This window comes from Magallana gigas, chromosome 3 (assembly GCF_963853765.1).
Source record: "Magallana gigas chromosome 3, xbMagGiga1.1, whole genome shotgun sequence".
Taxonomy (NCBI): domain Eukaryota; kingdom Metazoa; phylum Mollusca; class Bivalvia; order Ostreida; family Ostreidae; genus Magallana; species Magallana gigas.
Window position 1 is genome coordinate 18275883 of NC_088855.1, and position 21463 is coordinate 18297345.

Consider the following 21463-nt stretch of genomic DNA (forward strand, 5'->3'; position numbering starts at 1 on the left):
TAGTTTAATGTTCATTTACGTACATGTAGTTCAATGATTGTGCATTTTTTTATTATCTGTACCCTGTGTTTTCAAGCTGAAAGCGATTAATCATAACCTATTCCACAGTCCAGTGGGTTTTGGGCTTTTGAAGTTTCTACTTCAAACATTTTATATTTTAAAAGTAAAAATGTCAACCCTCTAGTTCTCTACATTAGTACATCGTTGTGTATCATTATTTACAAAAGCACACATTTCTGTTGCTATGTTCTTATAAATTCAAAAATATGTGTAAAGTGTATGTGGGTAACTTTGGTATCATATGCATATTTGCTCTACATATGAATGTTCATATGAAGCTTATATAATTTGCCATATTAATTTATATACATTATCTTATGGTCCTCACATTTTAAGGCAACGCATATGAGAATTATATGTGGCAAAATTACCAATGTTTGCAAGGTCCATAAACATGTTATCGACTATAATATGTTGGCATTGTTTCAAAAATACTGATAAGGGATATGAATAAAACCTAACTATTAAGTAAATCAAAAGATAAATTAAAGAAACATGAAAATTTATTAAGATAAAATTCAAACCTGAAAAAAAAATATCACAGAATTAATACCATAACGATTGAAACGTTCGAATCTAAGAAACATTTTGTGTCAAACACTAAAACTCCAATAAAAAAACCCTTTTTTTCTAACACAAGTCTCATGTTTTAAAGTTAAAAACAGCAACTAAATTGGTATTTTTCAATAACTGGATTTCAAAGATAAATCTTTTATACATAAATTATAAAGAATAATCAAAGAATACTATGTACGACAGGTTTCTTACTTCTGTAAATATCCAAGATTATATAATTTTCTTAATAGCATATTGGTTTCTGTATAAACAGACATAATATTTATCACAATAAATTAACTCCTTAAATACAGTATCACATTAAAAGAACAAATATTTTTAAAAAATACATGTAAGCAATTGTCAATATTGAAGGTTACTCTGACGGGGAAATCGTATGTTAGTAGACGATGTAAAACTTTCAGGTCTGCACAGTTATTAAAAACTCAGGTACGTAAAAATTAGCCCCCAGAAAAGTACACAGAAAATACCAGCAATAGATTAACTTAATGTAAGTTAAAGCATGTAGTACAGAGATAAAATTCAGAATAAGAGTACATGTATAATGAAACATCCAAGGTTAGGAGTAAAAATCTTTATCACCTAGATATACTTTGTAGTTACATTAGGGTTGTTCGCATCATGTCAGGTATGTGTGTAAGAACGAGGGATATGTGTTTTTGTGATGGTTTTTTTTTTCTACTCTGCCTTATCACAATGTGGAATTCTGTTCTTTAGACACCCAAGACTTGAAAACCATTTACCATTTCGTCATTATTAATAGGTTGAAATTAACTTTTACCATTCTACATGTACAATCATTCTCTGACTATTTAATATGATAAATCAAATAATAAAATATAATATTTTTATTAGTAAATATTAAATAAAAAATACAGATAACGTTATGTCTAATACATTAAACACTTCAAAAGAAAGGGATAAAAGCTGAAAATGAAACTGAACAATAATAATGGAATATTGAACATCAAAGTAATAGTCACTAGGAAATACATGTAGCTATGGGCATTAATCAATATTCATTGTCTTCAATCCCATGATAATAATTATGCAGTTTTTTAGTTGCAGGAAGTGTCTAACTTGCATAAAAAAAATATCACATCAATTCACTGGGTTAGTTTGTAAAAAAATAAAAAAAAAATAAACAGACCCTCAGAAAAAAATGTAAGTAGGCGAGACAGGTGAAATTTATTTTTCATTAAATATTGTCAAAGTTAATGCATTTTCAACAGGTTTTCTCGACAACTTCTGATAAAAATGAGATAAATGTCGAATGTAGCAATTATCATACATTTCCTCACAACTGCATCAATTGAAATACATGTACTGGTTTTAAAACTTAAAATTTGCATACTGTATATAATCATAAATCAATAGCTCTTTTGCTGGAGAATGCTTTCTAACTGCTAAATACATACATGTATATTATAAAAATAGAATGCATATATACTATTCAGCTTAATACAATTAGATATTAAATTTATTTTAAAAATTTATATAATTTGTACATATAATAGTCCAATTTCTATCAATTTCATTAGAAGACACATCACTTAATTTTCTTTTGCTTTATCTACATGTATGCAGGTCTCTTAATATCAAAATCAGCATCAAATCGCTATCATTTCCACCTTCATCATCTTCATCCTAATCCTCTCCATTTAATAGTGGTGTCTTTGGTTCTGATTTTGCTCAAAGTACATGAAATCCTGTTGAATGAAGAATATTTGGTTCGCAAGTTACCTGGGTTTCGCTATATGCATGTGTTCACATGTGCAGATCCAGAAATTATTTTCGGGGGGAGAGGGTTCCAAACCTTTCTTCCAGAATTTTACTGCGTAAATTTTAAGAAATTAAAATTTTTACCCCCACCCCCACTGGATCTGTGCATGTTCAATTTTTATCCATATCTGGGGATAGCATCAGGACAATGGTACCACAAAACAGTGATCTGCATTTCCATATGAATTAAAACATATAAATATTTGTATATTTTGATAAAATTTTATTCACAGATTTGATCATTAAAATTAATCATCACACTCATGCATGAGCTGTAGGGTCTTTCTTACGATATGTTAGATCACAAAGTTAAAAGATCTAAATTATTTTCTTTTTTTTTGGGGGGGGGGGGGGGGGGAGGTAGGGGTATTTTTAAACTATATAGTAATTGTTTTGGATGGAAATAAAAAAATTGCAACACTAAAAAGTTGCCAATGCATAAAATGTCAAGAAGAGTTAAGTAGACTTTTAAATTACTTTCATATATTTATGATAGATATAAAAATCATTCTTGTTGATATTTTTAAAATAATGTGGATAAAATTTCCTTAAATTATAGCACCCAATATGAAACAAATATAAAATTATCATTATTTTAAAAGAAATTGACTCAGAAATGAGAACTTCAATTGAGTGACAAGTTTCTCAAATTCCAAGTAAATGTATGTGATGTTTCAGGGTATGGCAAATTAAGTAATATCAAACTTACAATGAGAAACACTGCTCCTATCATCACAGCCTTTATCTTGACATCCAGATCCATGGGGACTGTAAAAATTAATCAAATAAATGAAGTACAAAATATGTTAGACAATTTCCTCTTAATCTTGAATGTATGAGGTTCATATTTGCTTAATTCAACATTAGAAAATCATATTTTTCCTCAACATTGCTATTTTTGGCCTAATAACCCTTTTTTTTGGCTATATTTCAAACATAATCATGTCTTATTCTGTCTATTTGAGAAACTAATTCCAGGTAAAGTGAGAGCTATCTTATGCCTTAGGGAAGCTTGGTGAAGACAGCAAAATTGTTTACATTCATGAAATTTTGCCTCTATCTTTTTTTTCCTTTTAATACACTGATTAATATATGTACACGATACAATCAAGGTAACCCCCTTACATGAAACTCCAAAGTTGTCAGCATCTGTAAACATCTCTCTCAGCATTCCACTCCACTGCTTGCTGATTTTGCCGACTTCCGTGGTCCCGTCTTGTCCAAAAATCTGAAATATTCCAAACGAACAATATAACAGCAGAGTTCTACTTCCCCAACAGATAGTAATAACTGTATATCGCCCAGAGTACAGAAGAGTAGACATCCCTATATGACAAGAAATGGTAAATTAATTTTGAATGGGATGTGAATCAAAATTTACTCATTTGTTTGATGTATTCCATTTTTAACTGTTGTACACATGAAATTTAAGTTATAATATACTTGGTAAATTTGTATTATCAAATATTTCGAGGAATAATTCACAGAATAAATTTGGAAATAAAATGAGTAGGCTTGACTAATTATTAGGCTTAAGATGAGTAAAGGTTAAAGAGTCAAAGTGCTAAGCTTTCCTTAAGCTTTGTGCACAAGATTTTGCTCAATAACACTTAATCTGTAACAAGCTGCATAACAGGAATCATCACAGATGCATTTCCATTACAGCCATTATACAATGTAATGTATCACTTCTTCTCCATGAACACTATTTTCTTTACATCAATACAATGCAACTACTAGTATCAAAACCTGTGAAAATTTTTAGCATCTCTTGGGCTTAAGGAACGCTTCCAGTTTTAAATAAGCTCATTTAGAAAAAAAATTGATACGGTAAATATTTTTAACAAAGGCCAAAAATAAAAATTCTGCTTTGTTTCACAGGCACCACTACATCATGTCAAGTATTAATGCATTGATTACTTTTATCAGAATATGAAAACTGAATTATTTTCCTATGCATATCTTGCAATAAAACGCCTGTCTGCCACATTATATTTTGAATGTTTCCGCCTCAGAGCAAAACATTAATTTGCATCGGCCAAATCTCTTACTTTCTTATGTATATTCTTGTTGATTTGTTTAACTGTACCATTTAAGTTTGTTTTGAAGTTTTGGCTTGTAAGCTGGTACTAAATAATTCATTGTACCAAGAGTCTCATTAATTTTATTAATTTAATTATTAGATTTATTTCATTAAAATCTTGTAATTTTTAAAAATATTTTATATTTTATCATAATTTCAAAAAATTAGAAAATTTAGCCAATAGCTAATTAAGCTCACTTCAATTCAGGTAGGTTAAAATTTCATGATTTAACAAATACATGTATGTCCAGAATTAATCAGCTGAAGTAAAATGATCATTAGCAGTACGTGATACTTACATTAAAATCAATGTCATTTGGACAACACGGTCCAGTGATCATGCAGGTCGGTCCTTCCATGCGCAGGATTTCCTGTTGATTAGCATCCCGTATGGAATATTTGGGAGGGCACCAACTTTGTCTGATGATCATAAGAAAATAAATGATCATAATGAAAATACTGTTGAATCATTTTTACATATGTGGTGAATGTTAGTCAGCAGCTGCAGCCAAAATTTTCCTGGTTTGTAGGGATGTATTTATCGTTGGTAGCAAGTTCAGGATAATTTCAAAGGTTACCCACAAAAGCCACAAGCATTTGTTCCCCACTAGCACTGATGATTCCACAGTACATGTATATAGGCTTGTACCATCCCATCATGTGTTTTTGTAATTTATATGTTTTTTGTGGTATTTTTATTATTTCTTACCTCTCACTCACTGTGAGGTCAAAATTGCATTATATTACAGAGAATTTATGTTTTAAAATTCTTTTTTTATATGTTGATACCACTTTCAAAATCTACCAAATCGTTTTTTAAGAATAGAACCAAATTTGATTCCTCAGAATTTGTATTGTTCAAGGATAAAAATTCAATAAAAATTCATGTGAATTAAATTTTTACAAGTTACAATAAATGTACTTATTTCATTAATAAGAGCAATATTTCAAACACTCCAATTTAGAACACCTTTTGAACCAAAATTCATTTCCACAGATAATTGCTTTTGTAAAAACTGTAAAAACATTGTATATTATAAGTAGGCAAACAAAACAGATATGTAGTGCAAATAAGGGATATATATGTCACCCTCTGAATGAAAAAAAAAAATGTGATCAAGCAAAAATATCTTTTTTTAAGATATAAGTTGTACGTGCATGTATGTGACATTATGCAAATTAATGCTTCTTTTCTTTAGTTTTTTAAAACTTCATATCAAAAATAACCTCTTATACCATGAAAGCCCATTACTTTATGGTAGATGTGTTGCATTGGTCCTTGAAATATAAATGGATAACTTACATGTAATAGTATATAATTGCGAATATAGAAAGAGTTATGAAAATATATATATATTTATAAAGGAATATATCTGTATCAAAGACATATCTACATGAACAATGAAGTCAGATAATGTGGGCCTGCACTCACCCCTGTCTAACATATCCTACCACCTGTCCCGGTGGCGCCTCGATGGTGACCTCATGAGCCAAGGCACCAATACAGGCACACCAAGGGCAGCCGGCACCACACTTAAAATCTCGAACCACCCGAATCACTTCCTGTTCGATAAGAAAAAAATCAGATTGATTATAGAACAAAAACTTTCTTACTGGTAGTTACACTTACAATATATAATTACATGTATTCACTATGGGTTTCACCACCAAAAAAATCATATTCAGAGAAACTTTTGATAAATGTCTTACAGGAAGTTAATGATTGAAATGAGAGTTTGTAGGCTACATTGCTCACCATGCAGTGAAACAATTTGCAATATATAGTAACATAAGCAACTAACTGATAAATAAAAGCATAGCTGTGATAAAGGTTCTAGTCCAACACATCCTCAGTTCTAAATTATTCTAACAAAACTTTTAAAGCTGGTTTAATGTTTTTCCCTGTTCATCATACCATGAATCTAAGTATCAATTTCTGACTGCATTTGTAGTTGTATCCTAGTTTTCACATGTTGAATATGCAATGCATTGTGTTTATTAATAAGTTTAAAAAACCCCATGATTTTATTTTGTGTCACTGCAGATTTTTATATTAACGCACCAGCTGCTGTAAACATTATCTTCAGAATTAGTCTTTGAATGGACGCTACTTAAGATTACATTATCTTATACATAAATCCAGTTGAAAATGCGTATCTCATGTTGGTCCTTAGTTCTCTCTGTACACAATAAACTATATTTATATTTTCCTGTGTCTTTGTCTGTGATATTAAACACTACAAATTAATTTTGTCATGAATATAATCCAATACATTTCATCAATGACTATTTTATCATTTAATCGTACAATTCCTGAAAAATATATAAAGATAATAAGGAATCATTCTTTGAATATTATGAGGTGATTGAATATGGTTTGAGGCGATCACATGAATCAGAAAGCCCTTTGGGCTTTATTTGATAATCTCATAATTCTTAAAGAATTATTCCTTATTCCTTAAATAAACATGAAGTATATGCCTTAAGGTCAATGTCTAGTAAATGATTCCAGATTGTCTTTTAGGTGCAAGAACCATTATGACATCATAATTGATAGAATATTTTTCCCCTACTTTAAAGGAATTACGAAGAAAATTTAACAATTTCTTGACATTTTATGTTAAATCATAAGGAAAGTAACCCCAATACCCATATTCAATTTGACATCAATCTAATTAAAAATAGATCCTTCACGCTCTCGTATTTGATATGTCACCTCACAGAAACATATCAAATACGAGAGTGTAAAGGATCTAATTTTAATTAGATTGATTTGACATTATTTTAAAGAGGTCAAGAGCTAGCTTGTATAAATCTGTGTTTGGAGAGACTGTAAGCATTCCAGTTATATCTTATTAGTCAAAAATGGACAAAACTACGAAAAAATTTTCGTATTTCCTTCATATTTGATTGAAAATGACCGTTTTTAACATAAATTTTCATTGTGTTTACCGATAATTTGGGTCCCGGTACACCCTATCAAAGAAAACTATTGTTATGAAGCATCAGTGAAAGAATTTATATCTTGAATTTTATAAACCTGTAGGCATCTTTCATTTACTAGATCTTGACCTTAATCAAGTTTGGGTAGTGTAGGTATACAGCTAACAAACACAGTGGACAAAATATATGATTTTCTTCCAAGTCCTTTTCTACTTTTTCCGATTACTGCATCATCTACATGATGTAGATGTATATATCAATTGTAATATATGTATTAATTAATACATGTATATATAGTCTTACTTGTCCCATGTTGTCCGTTATGTGTATTGTAAATGATCTGTTAGGTCCACAACACTGCCGGGAGCATGCATCTGACTCTGTTAAAATCAACCTCAACTCCTGAATCTCAACTCATACAGCCAAACTTGTTTATAGTGAATTTCAAGGGACCATAGAAAAAACTTCATTATGGGCATAATTCGTAATACATTTATAGCGAATTTGTATTAAATCTTATTTGGTTTTTATGAAATAATCAGCTGACAGTACTTTAAACTACTGTAAGTTATAAAATCAATATTGCATTTACAAATAATGTCCACATAATTTTTTATTTTTATTAAAAAAAAAAAATTAAAATGTATAATATTTAAATTTTTCTTTATGTTTATATGTATTTTCAATGAAATTTGCAATGAAAAATATCCATTATATAAATGATAAAATACCTAAAAAATTTGCCAACGGGGGTTTAAAATTACTTCGTTATATAGATGTTATATTTAAGTTTTGCTGTACATACATAAAACATCACTCTTTCCATTACTTCAAACTCGAATATTGATTGAAATAAAAAAAACCAAATACATGTATCATGATAGTAATTAATTAATTATTTTTAACTATATGACTACAGTAAATTTTGTTTAAAAGCAAATATCAAGGAACAACAGTACTTTACTATTACCAGGATTCATTATAGGTTTATATGGAATATGAAAGATATCACACACAATTTCATTACAAAACAGTGACAGCTGAGAGGACTTTAACTAATTTAAGTTATAAAATTGATATCACCATCAGCACAAAAAGTGTCAATTAATCAACCTTTTCACTTGATAATATATTATTTGAATATCGGAATTTAAATATTTTATACTTACTTTTGTATCTTAATATTTTATGTATTTTCAACGAAATTTGTTGTGAAAATATCCATTATATATAGGAACGATGAAATACACTAAAATTTTGCCAGTGAGCATCTTTATTATTAAAAAAATTGCTTTGTTTTAGCTGTAGACTCATTAGAGCTGTAAATTTCAACATCTGTGTTCATTACTGAGTTCCGCCATGTATATTTACTCTGAATTCTTATCAATGTTTGACTTTTTGATAGCTAATCTTTTAATTTCAGATCAGATTTTTTAACATAATTTATCTCATCCTTTCTTCACTTGTCTTTAATTGTAATTTTTTTGACAATTCTCAAACAATATTGGAGAATTAAAGACTATCCTCAAATTCTATTTTGAGCCTTATTTAATTGTGATGAATTCAAACTGAGTGAATCACAAAGTATAAAAACAAGTATGTCTAATTATGTGCAATTATATTTTCATGATTTCATAGTCATGTTCATGCATGCCTTCTTTTTCTCTTTAAAAGTATGATATTTTTGTCACTTGCACTTAAAAAATCATTAAAACCTTTTTTTGGAAACTAACAATTGTGCAACAATTATTTTTTATAAGGAAGATTTGTAATTATCATAATGACTAACACTTATATTTCGTAACAATGTATGCAAGATTTTAAATTTTAAAATGTTTATGGAATATAAATTTAATGCAGAATATACTGAGTTACAGCACTAAACAAGATGACATCATTCAAGTAGGGCTCCAATTTAACTTTATAAGTCTCCAATTTATTTACTTAAAAAATTAAGAGAAAGCTATTGATATTCATTTAGTAACTTAATTAGCACACCTGTTTTATTAAAGGGTGAAATAAATATAACGATGATCATTGATATATCATACAATTTATTGAACCTACATAATGAGTTTCTATTTAGGAATTCAAAAAACGAAGAACAAAACTTCTTGGGAAAAAATTAATACACTGTGTACATACACTGATCACCTACATGCCATGACCCAAGTTACACAAAGCCCCGGCCTAGCCTTATGTACCAGTTCGAATAGAAACATGGCAAACAAAATGAATTTCCTTTCATATGCTAATAGCACTACTTGAGCATTTTGAAGTAAGTGTCCTTTGAGGAAGAAACGAAAAGGGCTAATATCAGTGGCCTGGTATTTGGCAAAGTCAACAAATTTATTTATAGCCTTGGTGCTTGCATGCCTGCTTTGTAGTAGCCAAAGGCAGAGTTGTGTAGGGTGAGGACAAGAAAAGGGAGAAACCAGGTGATTACATGTATAATCATAGTACCTTCTGCTGCAAAGAAGACTTGTTGAGCTTGTGTGTTTGTGATCTTGTACTTATTGGCAGTCTCCCATCCAGTGAAAGCTAAACAAAGTTGAATAAAATCCATTAAGTAAACAATATATGAAGCATGCGTTTGGAGTTTAACATACATGTGTGAAAAACTAAAATTGATTTTTCATTTGACATTTTCTTCAGCCAGGGAAAACTATATAGGTAAACAGAGGAAGGATTTTGACTTTCATTGACTCTTACTTCACAATTACAGAACATCAAATTGAAAGTCCTTCTCCTATAATTGCTTGTTCACTCTGCGTGTTCTGTCACTTTCCGAATAATCATATAATCTGATAATAGGAGCTTATAAAATATTTGGTTTGATTCTATCTTTTGGCAATACTTAATTTACAGTGATAAGAATATATGTTCCTTTGATCTATTTCACAAAAATTTAATATACTGGTACAATAGATGAATATTAACAAAGCACTTGCTATACATACCAGTGAATAGTATATATCAGTACACAGAACACAAATATATAAAGATTTTAAATCTTTTGAAGGGAACCTCTGTAAAACTGATATATAATACCAACACAAGTAAAATAATATTAAAAAACTAGATACGATCTCGTTACGAGTAACGAGTAGGTCTTCCGTTCAATTTTAAACGATACGATTTAAATATAAATGAAATTTCAAATTTCCCCCTCAACCACTCCCTTTCAGATAATGCATACGATTGTCAATATCCCTTGAAATGCTTAACAAAGAGTTTTGCTTTTTCACATACAGCACATTTAAGGTTTAAGATTTTAGTCCCCTAAAATCCCTAATTACGTTATTAATTGGTTTAGAAATTCGTTTTACAAAGTGATATTGTTACGACCAACAACTTTGTTTCTATAATGCATTACAAAATCTTTATCGTTTTTAAGTTATTTGTAATAGACTTTACGAGTATCCTGGCCCCTAATTTAAGGGGCCAGTCCTATTTTCTTGAGTTCATTTGAACGGTTTCACGAATACTAACATTTTTTGTTCTTACACTTATCTAGAATTGTTGTTCATTTTTTAGATACAAATGATTGAATATTTTAGGGGCCAGCCCTCTAGATCCTTAATGGGGACAACCATTGGTGTTTTGATTAATGGAATCGATTAAAGTCATCAATGCAAGCATTTTCTCTTCTACAATGCTTAACAAAATATGTCTATTTTTTTAGATAAATTGTGTCAAAGTTTTAGTACTTTGGCCCCTAAAAATCTCTAATTACGTAATAAATGGGCGTAGCAACGATCTTGCCTGATAGATATTGTTACGGTCAACAACTTTGCTTCTGTAATGCATTACAAAATCTTTATCGTTTTGAAGTTATTTGTAATAGAGTTTATGAGTGTCTTGGCCCCTAATTTAAGGGGCCAGTCCCTATTTCTTGATTTTGTTGGAAAGGACTTTTAATTATCTACCACTTTTGTTATATATGTTTTAACAAAATATCAACTCATAAAAAGATACAGATCAAAACGTATGAAAAATTTGATTCGAAATTCGTACCCACTTTTCGAGCCTAGGCGAGCTCATAGAAATGGCGCCACTGGCGCTAAAAAACTACATTGTGCACAACTTTAATTTATGGTCTACCTATCCTGAAAATTTCATATTCCTATCTCTGATAGTCTCTGAGTTTATGTCTGCACAAAATGGGTCGTAAAAACTGACAAAATCGGCCGTAAATCGGAACCGGAAGTGCCGATTTCAAAATTTCAAAAAACTTCTAGAATTATGACCACTGGCAATCATCTGTGAAAAAATGGTCGAAATCGGCCGAATAGTTTTCGAGATATCGCGTGCACAAAATTTTGGGAAAAAAATAATAATAATAAGAAACAGTACGAAAACTATAAGGTCTTCCGTTGGAAACGGAAGACCTTAATAATTATATTTTGTATGGATTTGGTGCCCCAACATAAATGTACATGTAAGCAAATGATGGTTTGTAGGGATTAATTGTCGAAATACATGTAAATGTATAGATATATATGTAAGCAAAGGATGGTTTGTAGGAATTAAGTGTCCCAATATAGATGAACATGTAAGTAAATGGTGGTTTGTAAAGATTAAGTGCCCTAATATAGATGTACATGTAAGCAAATGATGGTTTATAGGGATTACTGTAGTTTCATCAATATTCGTTGAATACCAATTTTCGTGGATTTTGTTTTTAACTTGATCCACAAATTTAAATATTCATTGAAGTAAAATTTCTATTAACATTTTGTATTAATGGGGTCATTCACCACAAATTAAAGTATCCTTTAAACAGTGATTTTCACTTTATCCACAAAAATTGATACCCACAAATATTAATGAAACCACAGTATGTGCCCCAATACAGATGTACATGTAAGCAAATGATGGTTTGAAGGGATAAAGTGCACCAATATACCTGGTAGATGTATGCATATAAGCAAGTGATGGTTTGTAAGATTGAAATGACCAAACACAGATGTAAATGTATATCAAATGATGGTGTGTAGAGTGACCAAACATAGATGTACATGTATAAGCAAATGTCTTGAAGGGATTAAGTGCCAAAATATAGATAAAGCAAACAGACCTTCCAACAACTCTATCTGCTGCTTGATCAGGAGTTGGTCCACCTGGGTCAGATACTCCAGCCCTGGGGGAACGCCAGTGATTGGTTCAGGCTTAGGGACCCACTGCTGCTGTACATTCTGAAGGCCTGTCAAATATATCAAACAAAATCAAAGCTCTGTTATTGGCAGTGGTTTCCAAGTAATGATTGGTTATAAGTATAGTTATGATAGATTTATAGTGTAAAATGGTGATTTCCCATGAGCATGACAGATGATGAATATATTAATTCTCAGCAATTAATAGAATTATTAATATTTTTTTTTATCAAATATTAGCACATGAATAACTGATCGTCTGCATAGGCAATTAGATATTGTTGATAAAAAAGCAAAACTACACCCAGCTTTGCCATACAATATTCATGCAAGCACATGCATAAAAGCATATAAAATCATGCAAACCAACACCAACAACACAAAAAGGGGGATACGTTAAAAATACTGTATACAGGGTTATTTTCGCCCCGTGTAATTTTCACCCTTCTACACTTGTAAACAGTTTCACCATGTCTTAAATTTGCCCAGACACAGTTGTGTTTAAAGAGAGAAAATTTGAGACATTGAGACAAGTCTTGAATTCGCCAGCTGACAACGAGGGCGAAAGGGGTGAAAATTAAACGGTGGCAAATATTTCTCTGTATACAGTTAGCTATAGACATTTATGAAAATTGAATACCATTAGCTATCATAATTTTAAACAAATCAAAAAAGTATTCTTTAAAGGGTCACAAATAGAGCTTTTGTTTATTTTCCCATTTTAATACTGGTATAATGTCTACACCAAGCGATTTCTAATGCTCAACCAAAATTATTGAATATAAGTTGTCAAGTTTAAAGCAAAATACAGAGCTCACAAAGATTTGTTTGGGATTAATTAATGTGCCTTTTTAGTTACTGGTGGTTAACATTAGAAATTGATGGAAAAAGACAAAAATAAAAACAATTCCCATAGGGAAAAAAAGTTGTGAATAAGTTATTCACAAATTAAATCTAATAGTCAATATTTAGATTATCAATCCCTTTGTAAGGAATTCTTCTTTGTGTTAAAACTTGATTGAAAAATCAAGAAAATTCTCATTAATGGCAAACATGCATAGGCAGGATTCGAGTGTATTGACTAAGCATGCATATTTCGTAACTTAATTTAATACAACCAAAACAAATAATCTGACTATTTCGTTATAAGCTCTCACTAAAGGGTAAAGAACACAATTCACTGGGAAAACTACATGTAGGACAAGACTTAAAAATTTGAAATTTATCATAGCGCTGATGTATGCATGACCTCTCTGTAGTCATCTCAAGTCCCTTTATTACTTGATATTTAAATCGTTATGCCTGTGGTTTAAAGGCCACTTTTTCTGTTATGTGAATCCTGTTTCATTATGCTTAGGTCAATAATGAACTTAGCATTATTTGAGCCTATTATTCCTAATGTTTGCATTTAATCCTAACAGCAATATTATAATAAAGAATTGTAACGTACATTATTGATTGATCGCAAATTAAATACTTTCTATGCGAGTGTGAGGTGGCTGTGGGGTGAAACATTTGTGTACTTAAATTAGTGAATTCCAATACTGTGGTTTCATTAATATTCGTTGAAAACCAATTTTCGTGGATTTCATTGTTTAGTTGATCCACAAAGTTAAATGTTCATTGAAGTGCAATTTTTATAAACATTTTGTATTGATAGGGTCATTGGCCATGAATTTACGTATCCTTGAAACTGTAATTAAATTCACTTTATCTACGAAAATTGATGCCCTTGAATATTAAAGAAACCACAGTATTCTACTTTCTTGTTCTACTTTTAAAGAATTTGTTCTCTAAGTTAATGTTATTAATTGTCACTACTGTCTTACATTTGTACTGTACGTAACAGTATCATACATATAGTACATATGGTACTGACTGACCAGATGGACAGCAAAAGCCATATTTCAATATTTCAGAAAACATGGCATTTGTTTTACACATATACTGGTATATATCGTTATGTGTACCTACATGTAAACTTAACTAATAAACTAATTACTTTTTTTTATTGGTATCAATTTAATACTTTTTGTGTATATGATAATTAGTATCTGATTGTTGCTACACAAGTCAGATATACAGGTATGCTGGGCTAAAACGAATGGTATGCTGGGCTAAAACGAATGGTTATGCAATGTTACATCTTTAATACATGATCAGATATAAAACAAAGATGTATGGGTAGGTTACTACCATCATGACACATCTTATGCAAAGTGAAATAATGCATGCTGTGTATTCATTTGCAATCGAAAACTGTACTTGTTTTTTTAAGATTTCAATTCAACTGAATAGATATTGAAACACTTTTAAAAATTGTGTTAATATGTATGAACAGATATTAAAAATGGACTGATAAAAAATGATCAACTATCATTTTCTTGTCAATGAGGTCTTTTTTTCTCATAATCACCAAATTTATCTCAATTAAAAGCTGTCTTGCTGTGAGTAAAAATTTCAAGAATATACTCAGATAATCCTTCAACAAAAATTGGATACAAATGATTGTTGAATGATTCCATGTATGCATACATGGAATAAGCAACCGTCACCTTTCAACACATGTAATGCACGTCAAACATTTGTGTTCTGCACGTCAAAATTTCAATTTACGGTAAGCAGGGTTTCCCTCATGCATCACACTTCTTAGTATTCGAATCAATCCTCGGCAAATCAGCAAATAACTAACACTGTCTGCTTAATTATGTTCAGAAAGGATACCAACAAACTCAAGCATGAAAAAAAGAATTCTGAAAAAAAAATTGCCCTTATGAATTGATTGTTTTACATTCATTCCAATATTTTTTTTCTTAAGAAATAAATTGAATTGATTGATTGACATTCATTCAGGATGTTTTTTTTTTCTCTGAAGAGATGATCGATGCCAACCAATTCTTAGATTAGATAATTGGTCAAAACAAGCAAAAGTACATGTAAATGTGTGTGTGAGGTGGAAGCTAGGGTACTAAAAAGAGGGTTTCCTGAAAAGGTACAACAAATGTTTAAACCCTATTTCCTGCAAAAACAAGTTCATATAAACTCATAAATGTGTACCAGTAATAATAATAGTAAACAAATTCTAGCATCCCAAAATTGAACATGCTATAAAGTTTTTGGCTAGCAAGGCAAAGAGTAAATTAATCATAAAAACAATTTTAAATAAATACATGCAGTGGTGTTTGAAAAAGCAATAAAATAAGTTTGATTTTGCTTGTTTTTACACATTTTTTGAAAACTAGCTAGCTATCTCTGAATTTCAAACAAATAATAGAACTAAATCAGCTTTTTTGGAGGGCTGGGAGTATACATGTGCATGCAATATAGCTTACAATAGAGTACATGTACACTTGAGTACTTCTGTTACCTGGGGGTGGCGGGGGTACTCCTTGCATATAGGGCTGGCCTGAAAATTGTGGATCTCAGTCAAAATTAAGCCATTTAACACTGCCTGTGTGCAGACCAGTATACACACATTTGGATACAAAGAATTCAAATTCATGTTTTGTTTTTAAATTCAAATTATCTCAAATTCTTATTTACCGGTACATGCATAAATGTTCAAAATCTACCTGGAGGGGGCATTCCTTGCATATAGGGCTGGCCTGAAATGTGTGAATATCGGTCAATAAAAATTTCATTTCACCTGCATGCAAGTACCTGTGGTAACACATTTTGTAATTAAAAAATATTTTCCTTTTTTTTTTTTTTTTAAATTCTCCATTCAGATATTTTTCTGCATGCACTAATGTACAAAATCTACCTGGAGGGGGCATTCCTTGTGTGTACATGTAAGGCTGACCTGAAATGTGTGAATATCAGTCAACAACTATTTCAGTTTTTTTGTTCGTTTTTTGTGCATGTGAATCAATCCAGTGTGACTTAATTTGTTTGTGCCTGAGAGATTTACCTGGGGGTGGTGGCGGCATTCCTCCTTGCATCATTTGCTGCTGGCCTGAAATTTGTAAATATATGTTCACAGATAAAAGTGACAGTTCAGCACCTAGCTAGTATCACAGAACTTGGGGTCTATGGGCCACATTGCCCACCCGTCCATTGACATTATCCAACTCAAATATTCATGACCAATAACTGTTTTCAGCTGACTAAACAATTACATGTCTTGTTCTAATTCTGCATAATGAGTTTATATTTTACCAATACCTACATCAATATGTCCATAATAAACACTGGCAGCTTGTTACCTTTTAAAATTTAACACCCTGGCCTCGTATCAATCAATTGATTACCCTCCTAAAAAACCAGCGGAGTAAAAATTCTGTTCATCTTGCCTCTTCTTTCAAGGACAGTTTTATAGGAGGAAGTTGAAAATCGTGATGGTAACATTATAGACAACTATGACAGCTAGATGACAGAAAATATTGATCCAGATTGTTCATTTGAGCATCAAACTCAGGTGGGCAAAGAATCATTAGAGTTCTAGGAGATGTTTATTTAATTTTTGCTATGGTTAATAATGATAATGCATTTTTAATCTCTGTTTTCTACAGACTTGGGATTGGTTACTATTACCAGTAAAACTATTCTTTATATTTGCTATAATTAAAAGAACTACAAGAAAGAGAAACGGGAAGGAAAGACAAAATAGGTCTTACCAGGAGGTGCTCCTCCATATCCTTGCTGCATATCTATAAAATAAATCATGCAGGTACAATGACAACTGACTAAGTAGACACAATTTAAATCAAAACCCTGATTAAATGTGCTATTAGGTGCAAGTTTCTCATTCCTAAAACTGGTAATGGGGCATGGGCCATTATAATTGGATATACATTTACCATTAAATTAGGGAATACAATGTTCATTAAAACACGCTTTTAACAAAGTGCTTTGGACAGGCGATTTTGCGAAATTCATTATATCTATTAAATTTACAACATAAAGTCACAGGGAAAGAACCTTACTGTAAGTGTCAACTCATTTTAGCCGTTTTCGCTATAACCCTGTTTTACTGTACTTATTAAAATCATTACCTGAAGGTTGAAAGTCGTCAGATTTGGTCTCTGAGATTTTCTGATAAAATTAATTACTGTATTGCTCTTCGCTTAGTTATCACGATACACATATTTTATACATATACCATTATTTTCTTAATTTTGAGAGGAAGGTATAACACAAGTTTTGAATTATTGGGCCAGGCACCTTTTATGACTATTATTAAGAGACAAAATTTGGCTGAAGTGTGATGAAAATATATAATCCCAGAAGAAGCTTCTGTCTACTTACATGTATACATATATCTGTATTCAGAAAAACATCGAATTATGTAAATTGTACATGTATATGAGAATGAATTATTAAAAATGTAATTTTAAACACATACTTGGGTTGCCTCCTTGGTTTGCCATGGCTCTTTAAAGAATCCTATTAAAAATTGCAAAATGTCAGACATTTTAACAAAACAATCTACATACAAATCTAATTATAAAGGACACCTAAATCATCTTAAAATAGAAGCATTATCATCATATACCAGCAATAGATGTAAGTATTCAGAGGTGTCTCACGTGAGAACACTTAAGATTTCAAACCTTACAATCATCTTTAGAAAATTCCTCGAAGAAATTACTGAGAAATTGAAAATGGCCAGTCCTATCAATTAAGCTTTAATACATGTAACCGTTTAATATTATTATACTTTCATGTTAAATACTGAAATCTGGTTGGTTTAGATGCAGTTGATAATCTGTTCTATTAACCTCAGCGTTAGCAACACACTTAGCAACGGGTAACACAACAAACTGTTACATGCGTGTAAATTATGCGCGTACGGTTCGCCGTGGAATTCACGTCATTTCTGTATAAAATCAGTAAAAAAATCTCTAAAATTAAGACATTCAGTATAATAAAATAAATAGTGCCTGTTTGGGAGGATAACAGTTGAAATTGACACCCCTCGATATAGAATATGAATACTTACATCTATTGCTTCCATAACCTCCCAAACAGGCACTATCTATATATTATAGTGCGGTTAAAATAGTTTTTAGAAAGTAATAACACATGACGTGAATAGGTACATATCATACTTGTACACATTGAATTTAGTTGGGTTTGGTTATTATTATAGTCTGGTTAATATAATAATTTTTCCTGACAAAATGACTATCATATTAAGCAGGGTCCACTGTTACAGTATTATATATTAAGCGGTGCCCTCTGTAAAAGAATGTTTACATCTTTAAACATTAACGACCAAGGATTTTTTTTTTATTTTCATCAGGACTTGATCTGCAATCTTATAACTTGATATTATTGCAAGTATGAAGTTTCAAAACACATGGTACCGATGGTAGTTCAACTAATATGAACCAACAAGTTTAACATTTAGGACAAGGGCTGGGATATAAAGGCTATCTATTCATAGATCAAAGCTTTCTGCTAAAAAAATCTTTCATTTATTGTAACAAGAAAAGAATTGCTTAAATTGCCTCAATCAAGCTTGACCTAAAATTCTTTTACTTGAAGCTAGAGAAACTAGGCAAACATATATACAGGCAAACTGTGTGTATTGGATAAAAATATACCTGCAGCAATACAATGTGATTAACTTATACACAATACTGCCTCATAAATTATTACCACTTTAATGTGAGATTAGGAAGAAATGCCGGGTTTTAAATTCTTCATTGTTCAAACAAAAAGTGAATGTTAAATTGATCTAAAAGCAGCATGTAAAATCAACAGTTTGGGTCTGACTATACTGTACATTTATCTTTATCTGACAGAACAAAAGTTACCCAATGAGACAAGATCATTGACTATAAAGAAACTTATAATGACTGACCAAATAACTGAATACCGTTCTCCTAAAATTTTTACATCTTTTGGATAATTAATTAGTTATCCAGGTCTAATCAAGGGTGTACAGGGATTTACCACGGGTTGTATTCCATACACCCTGGGGCCACGGGGTTACATTGTGACCAAAGATGTAAACAAAAAGTGCATTTGTGACGTCACATTTTATTTACACTCAGCTTCAGCAGGAGGTATGGAAATTTACATCTGGCTTGTTAACCAATCAGATCTCGCGTTATAAGCGACATAGGAAATAAGTTTTCTTACACTGTAAATGCTTTTCAATTAAGTTAACATTTCGGTCCTTATAATGGTGACCAAATGTTCGATAATTACCTACCGTGTATATCTTCCTGGTCGCCTTCACAAAGTTTAACTCTTGCAATGTTTTAAATAAAAAACTCGCTATCCCAATTTTGACTAGATAATTCACAGTTGAATGGTGTCTACTAGTTTAAAGGGTTTAAGCCACTACCAGGTATGTAATATGTATATACATGAGTTTTTGGCCCTCAGTTTAACTGCACATATGTGTGCATATTTCTGTCTTCCATGAATGCATATCAGTTACACGTATTATTTGGCAAATTTAATGCCATATTCTAATAAGTCATTTGCACCAGTAAAATAGTAGGCAAATCTGAATAATTCCTATATTTTTTTCATTCAAATATTTTGATACAATAATTGATATATACTCTCTTTGTGATGGTACCGTAATTATTCCATACATTTTTTTAATCAGGTTTGGTCATACCTGTTATATAGTTCTTGTCTGACATCAAGCTTGACCATATTGTTGGGTTTTTTTTAATCAGACTGTTAACTTTGTCAACTACAGTAAACTAAAACCAGGGGCAACAAATCCCATTGCCCAACGCCCAGTGCAAGTGATTTTTCCAATCGGGCAAGTAAATAATTGGTAAGGACATGTCCAATTTTTAGTTGAATAAAAAATATGTCCAATTTTTAGTTTAATAAAAAATATTAATATTTCATTTTTTTTCTTCTGCTTCACAAATGATTGCTGCACACTGTAACGTTATGCTTTACCCTCGCAAGCATTAATCGATAAAAGGTTTCAATTTGTATCTCTATTTCTGAATCTTTCTTCAATGAATTCATAAAAAGTTGAATATAACATTGAATTCTTATTGTCAAATATCAAAATGGATGATATTTATTGCATGCTTAGGGTTTTTTATGATCATCATAATCGTACTAAAGAAACATAAAAAGTTCTGTATAAGTGACCTTCCCAATTGAAAAAATTTTATGAACAATTATGATTTTTGTTTGGGCCTATAAATTCAGTGATACACTGGTAGTAAAATTATCGAATCATGTGTTAATATTAACTCATTTTATAAATACTTTTTGGGGGGCTTAAAACAAATTTTACTCATGAAAAAGAACTTTATAAAAATCCAAATTTGGGTATACCCAAACCCTGAGTAAACAACATCAAGTAGGAATTAAACGATTGTAATTTACATTGAAAGAAATTTAAAATGCAAGTGCTAAGCTGTAATTATAAATTTCTATATATATCTGAATTGTGAAAACGTGATTTTAAAAGGAGCTGTAGCAATGTTACATTGCTGTTGGGAGTTTTAATGCTCATTAAGTACAGAGATAATCTGTATAGGACAGTTACATACTATATGATGTATTAACACAAATTGTAAATCCAATATATACCGGATATCGTATCAGAAAGTCTTTATCAATACACAACCCTGTCAAAATTAACAAAACCAACAAATTATTATATATGATTTGTGTGTACACACTGACCAGAACGCGATCTACTGTGCAAACCAAAAAGTCTGGTTAAACAAAAACATTCTCGTACTTATCTACTTCCTCGATCTTCAATGCAGTCAACTTTAGTATCCTGTTGTCAGTCAATTTATTTTCTACTAAGCTCCGTACTTGATACTCCGGGCTACCCGTCTGAGTCGATCGTCGACACGATTATCAACTACTGCTCAAAGCGCCGCCTAGCGGTTTCGGTCGTCTGTATCTTCGACTCGCTTGA

The 21463-nt window shown here is 31.0% G+C and overlaps 1 protein-coding gene across 15 annotated transcripts; it reads right to left on the minus strand.

The window, feature by feature from the left end:
- Positions 1 to 700: 700 nt before the first annotated feature.
- On the minus strand, positions 701 to 21463 carry LOC105317125 (phospholipid scramblase 1). Of its 15 annotated transcripts, none has more exons than XM_011413667.4 (15): positions 21278 to 21462; positions 17945 to 17985; positions 17217 to 17249; positions 16511 to 16555; positions 16364 to 16402; positions 16173 to 16205; positions 15968 to 16006; positions 12525 to 12650; positions 9908 to 9985; positions 7748 to 7824; positions 5934 to 6064; positions 4801 to 4921; positions 3544 to 3646; positions 3128 to 3186; positions 701 to 2345 (listed from the first exon to the last, which is right to left on the minus strand). In XM_011413667.4, the coding sequence occupies exons 2-15, from the start codon at positions 17967 to 17969 to the stop codon at positions 2298 to 2300; spliced, it is 957 nt and encodes a 318-aa protein (XP_011411969.3). In that variant the 5' UTR covers positions 17970 to 17985; positions 21278 to 21462; the 3' UTR covers positions 701 to 2297. The 15 variants fall into 15 exon arrangements, with proteins under 15 accessions (XP_011411969.3, XP_011411971.3, XP_065934833.1 ...); XM_011413669.4 differs by lacking the exon at positions 21278 to 21462 and adding an exon at positions 19763 to 19830; XM_066078761.1 differs by lacking the exon at positions 17945 to 17985 and having other exon boundaries at positions 21278 to 21463.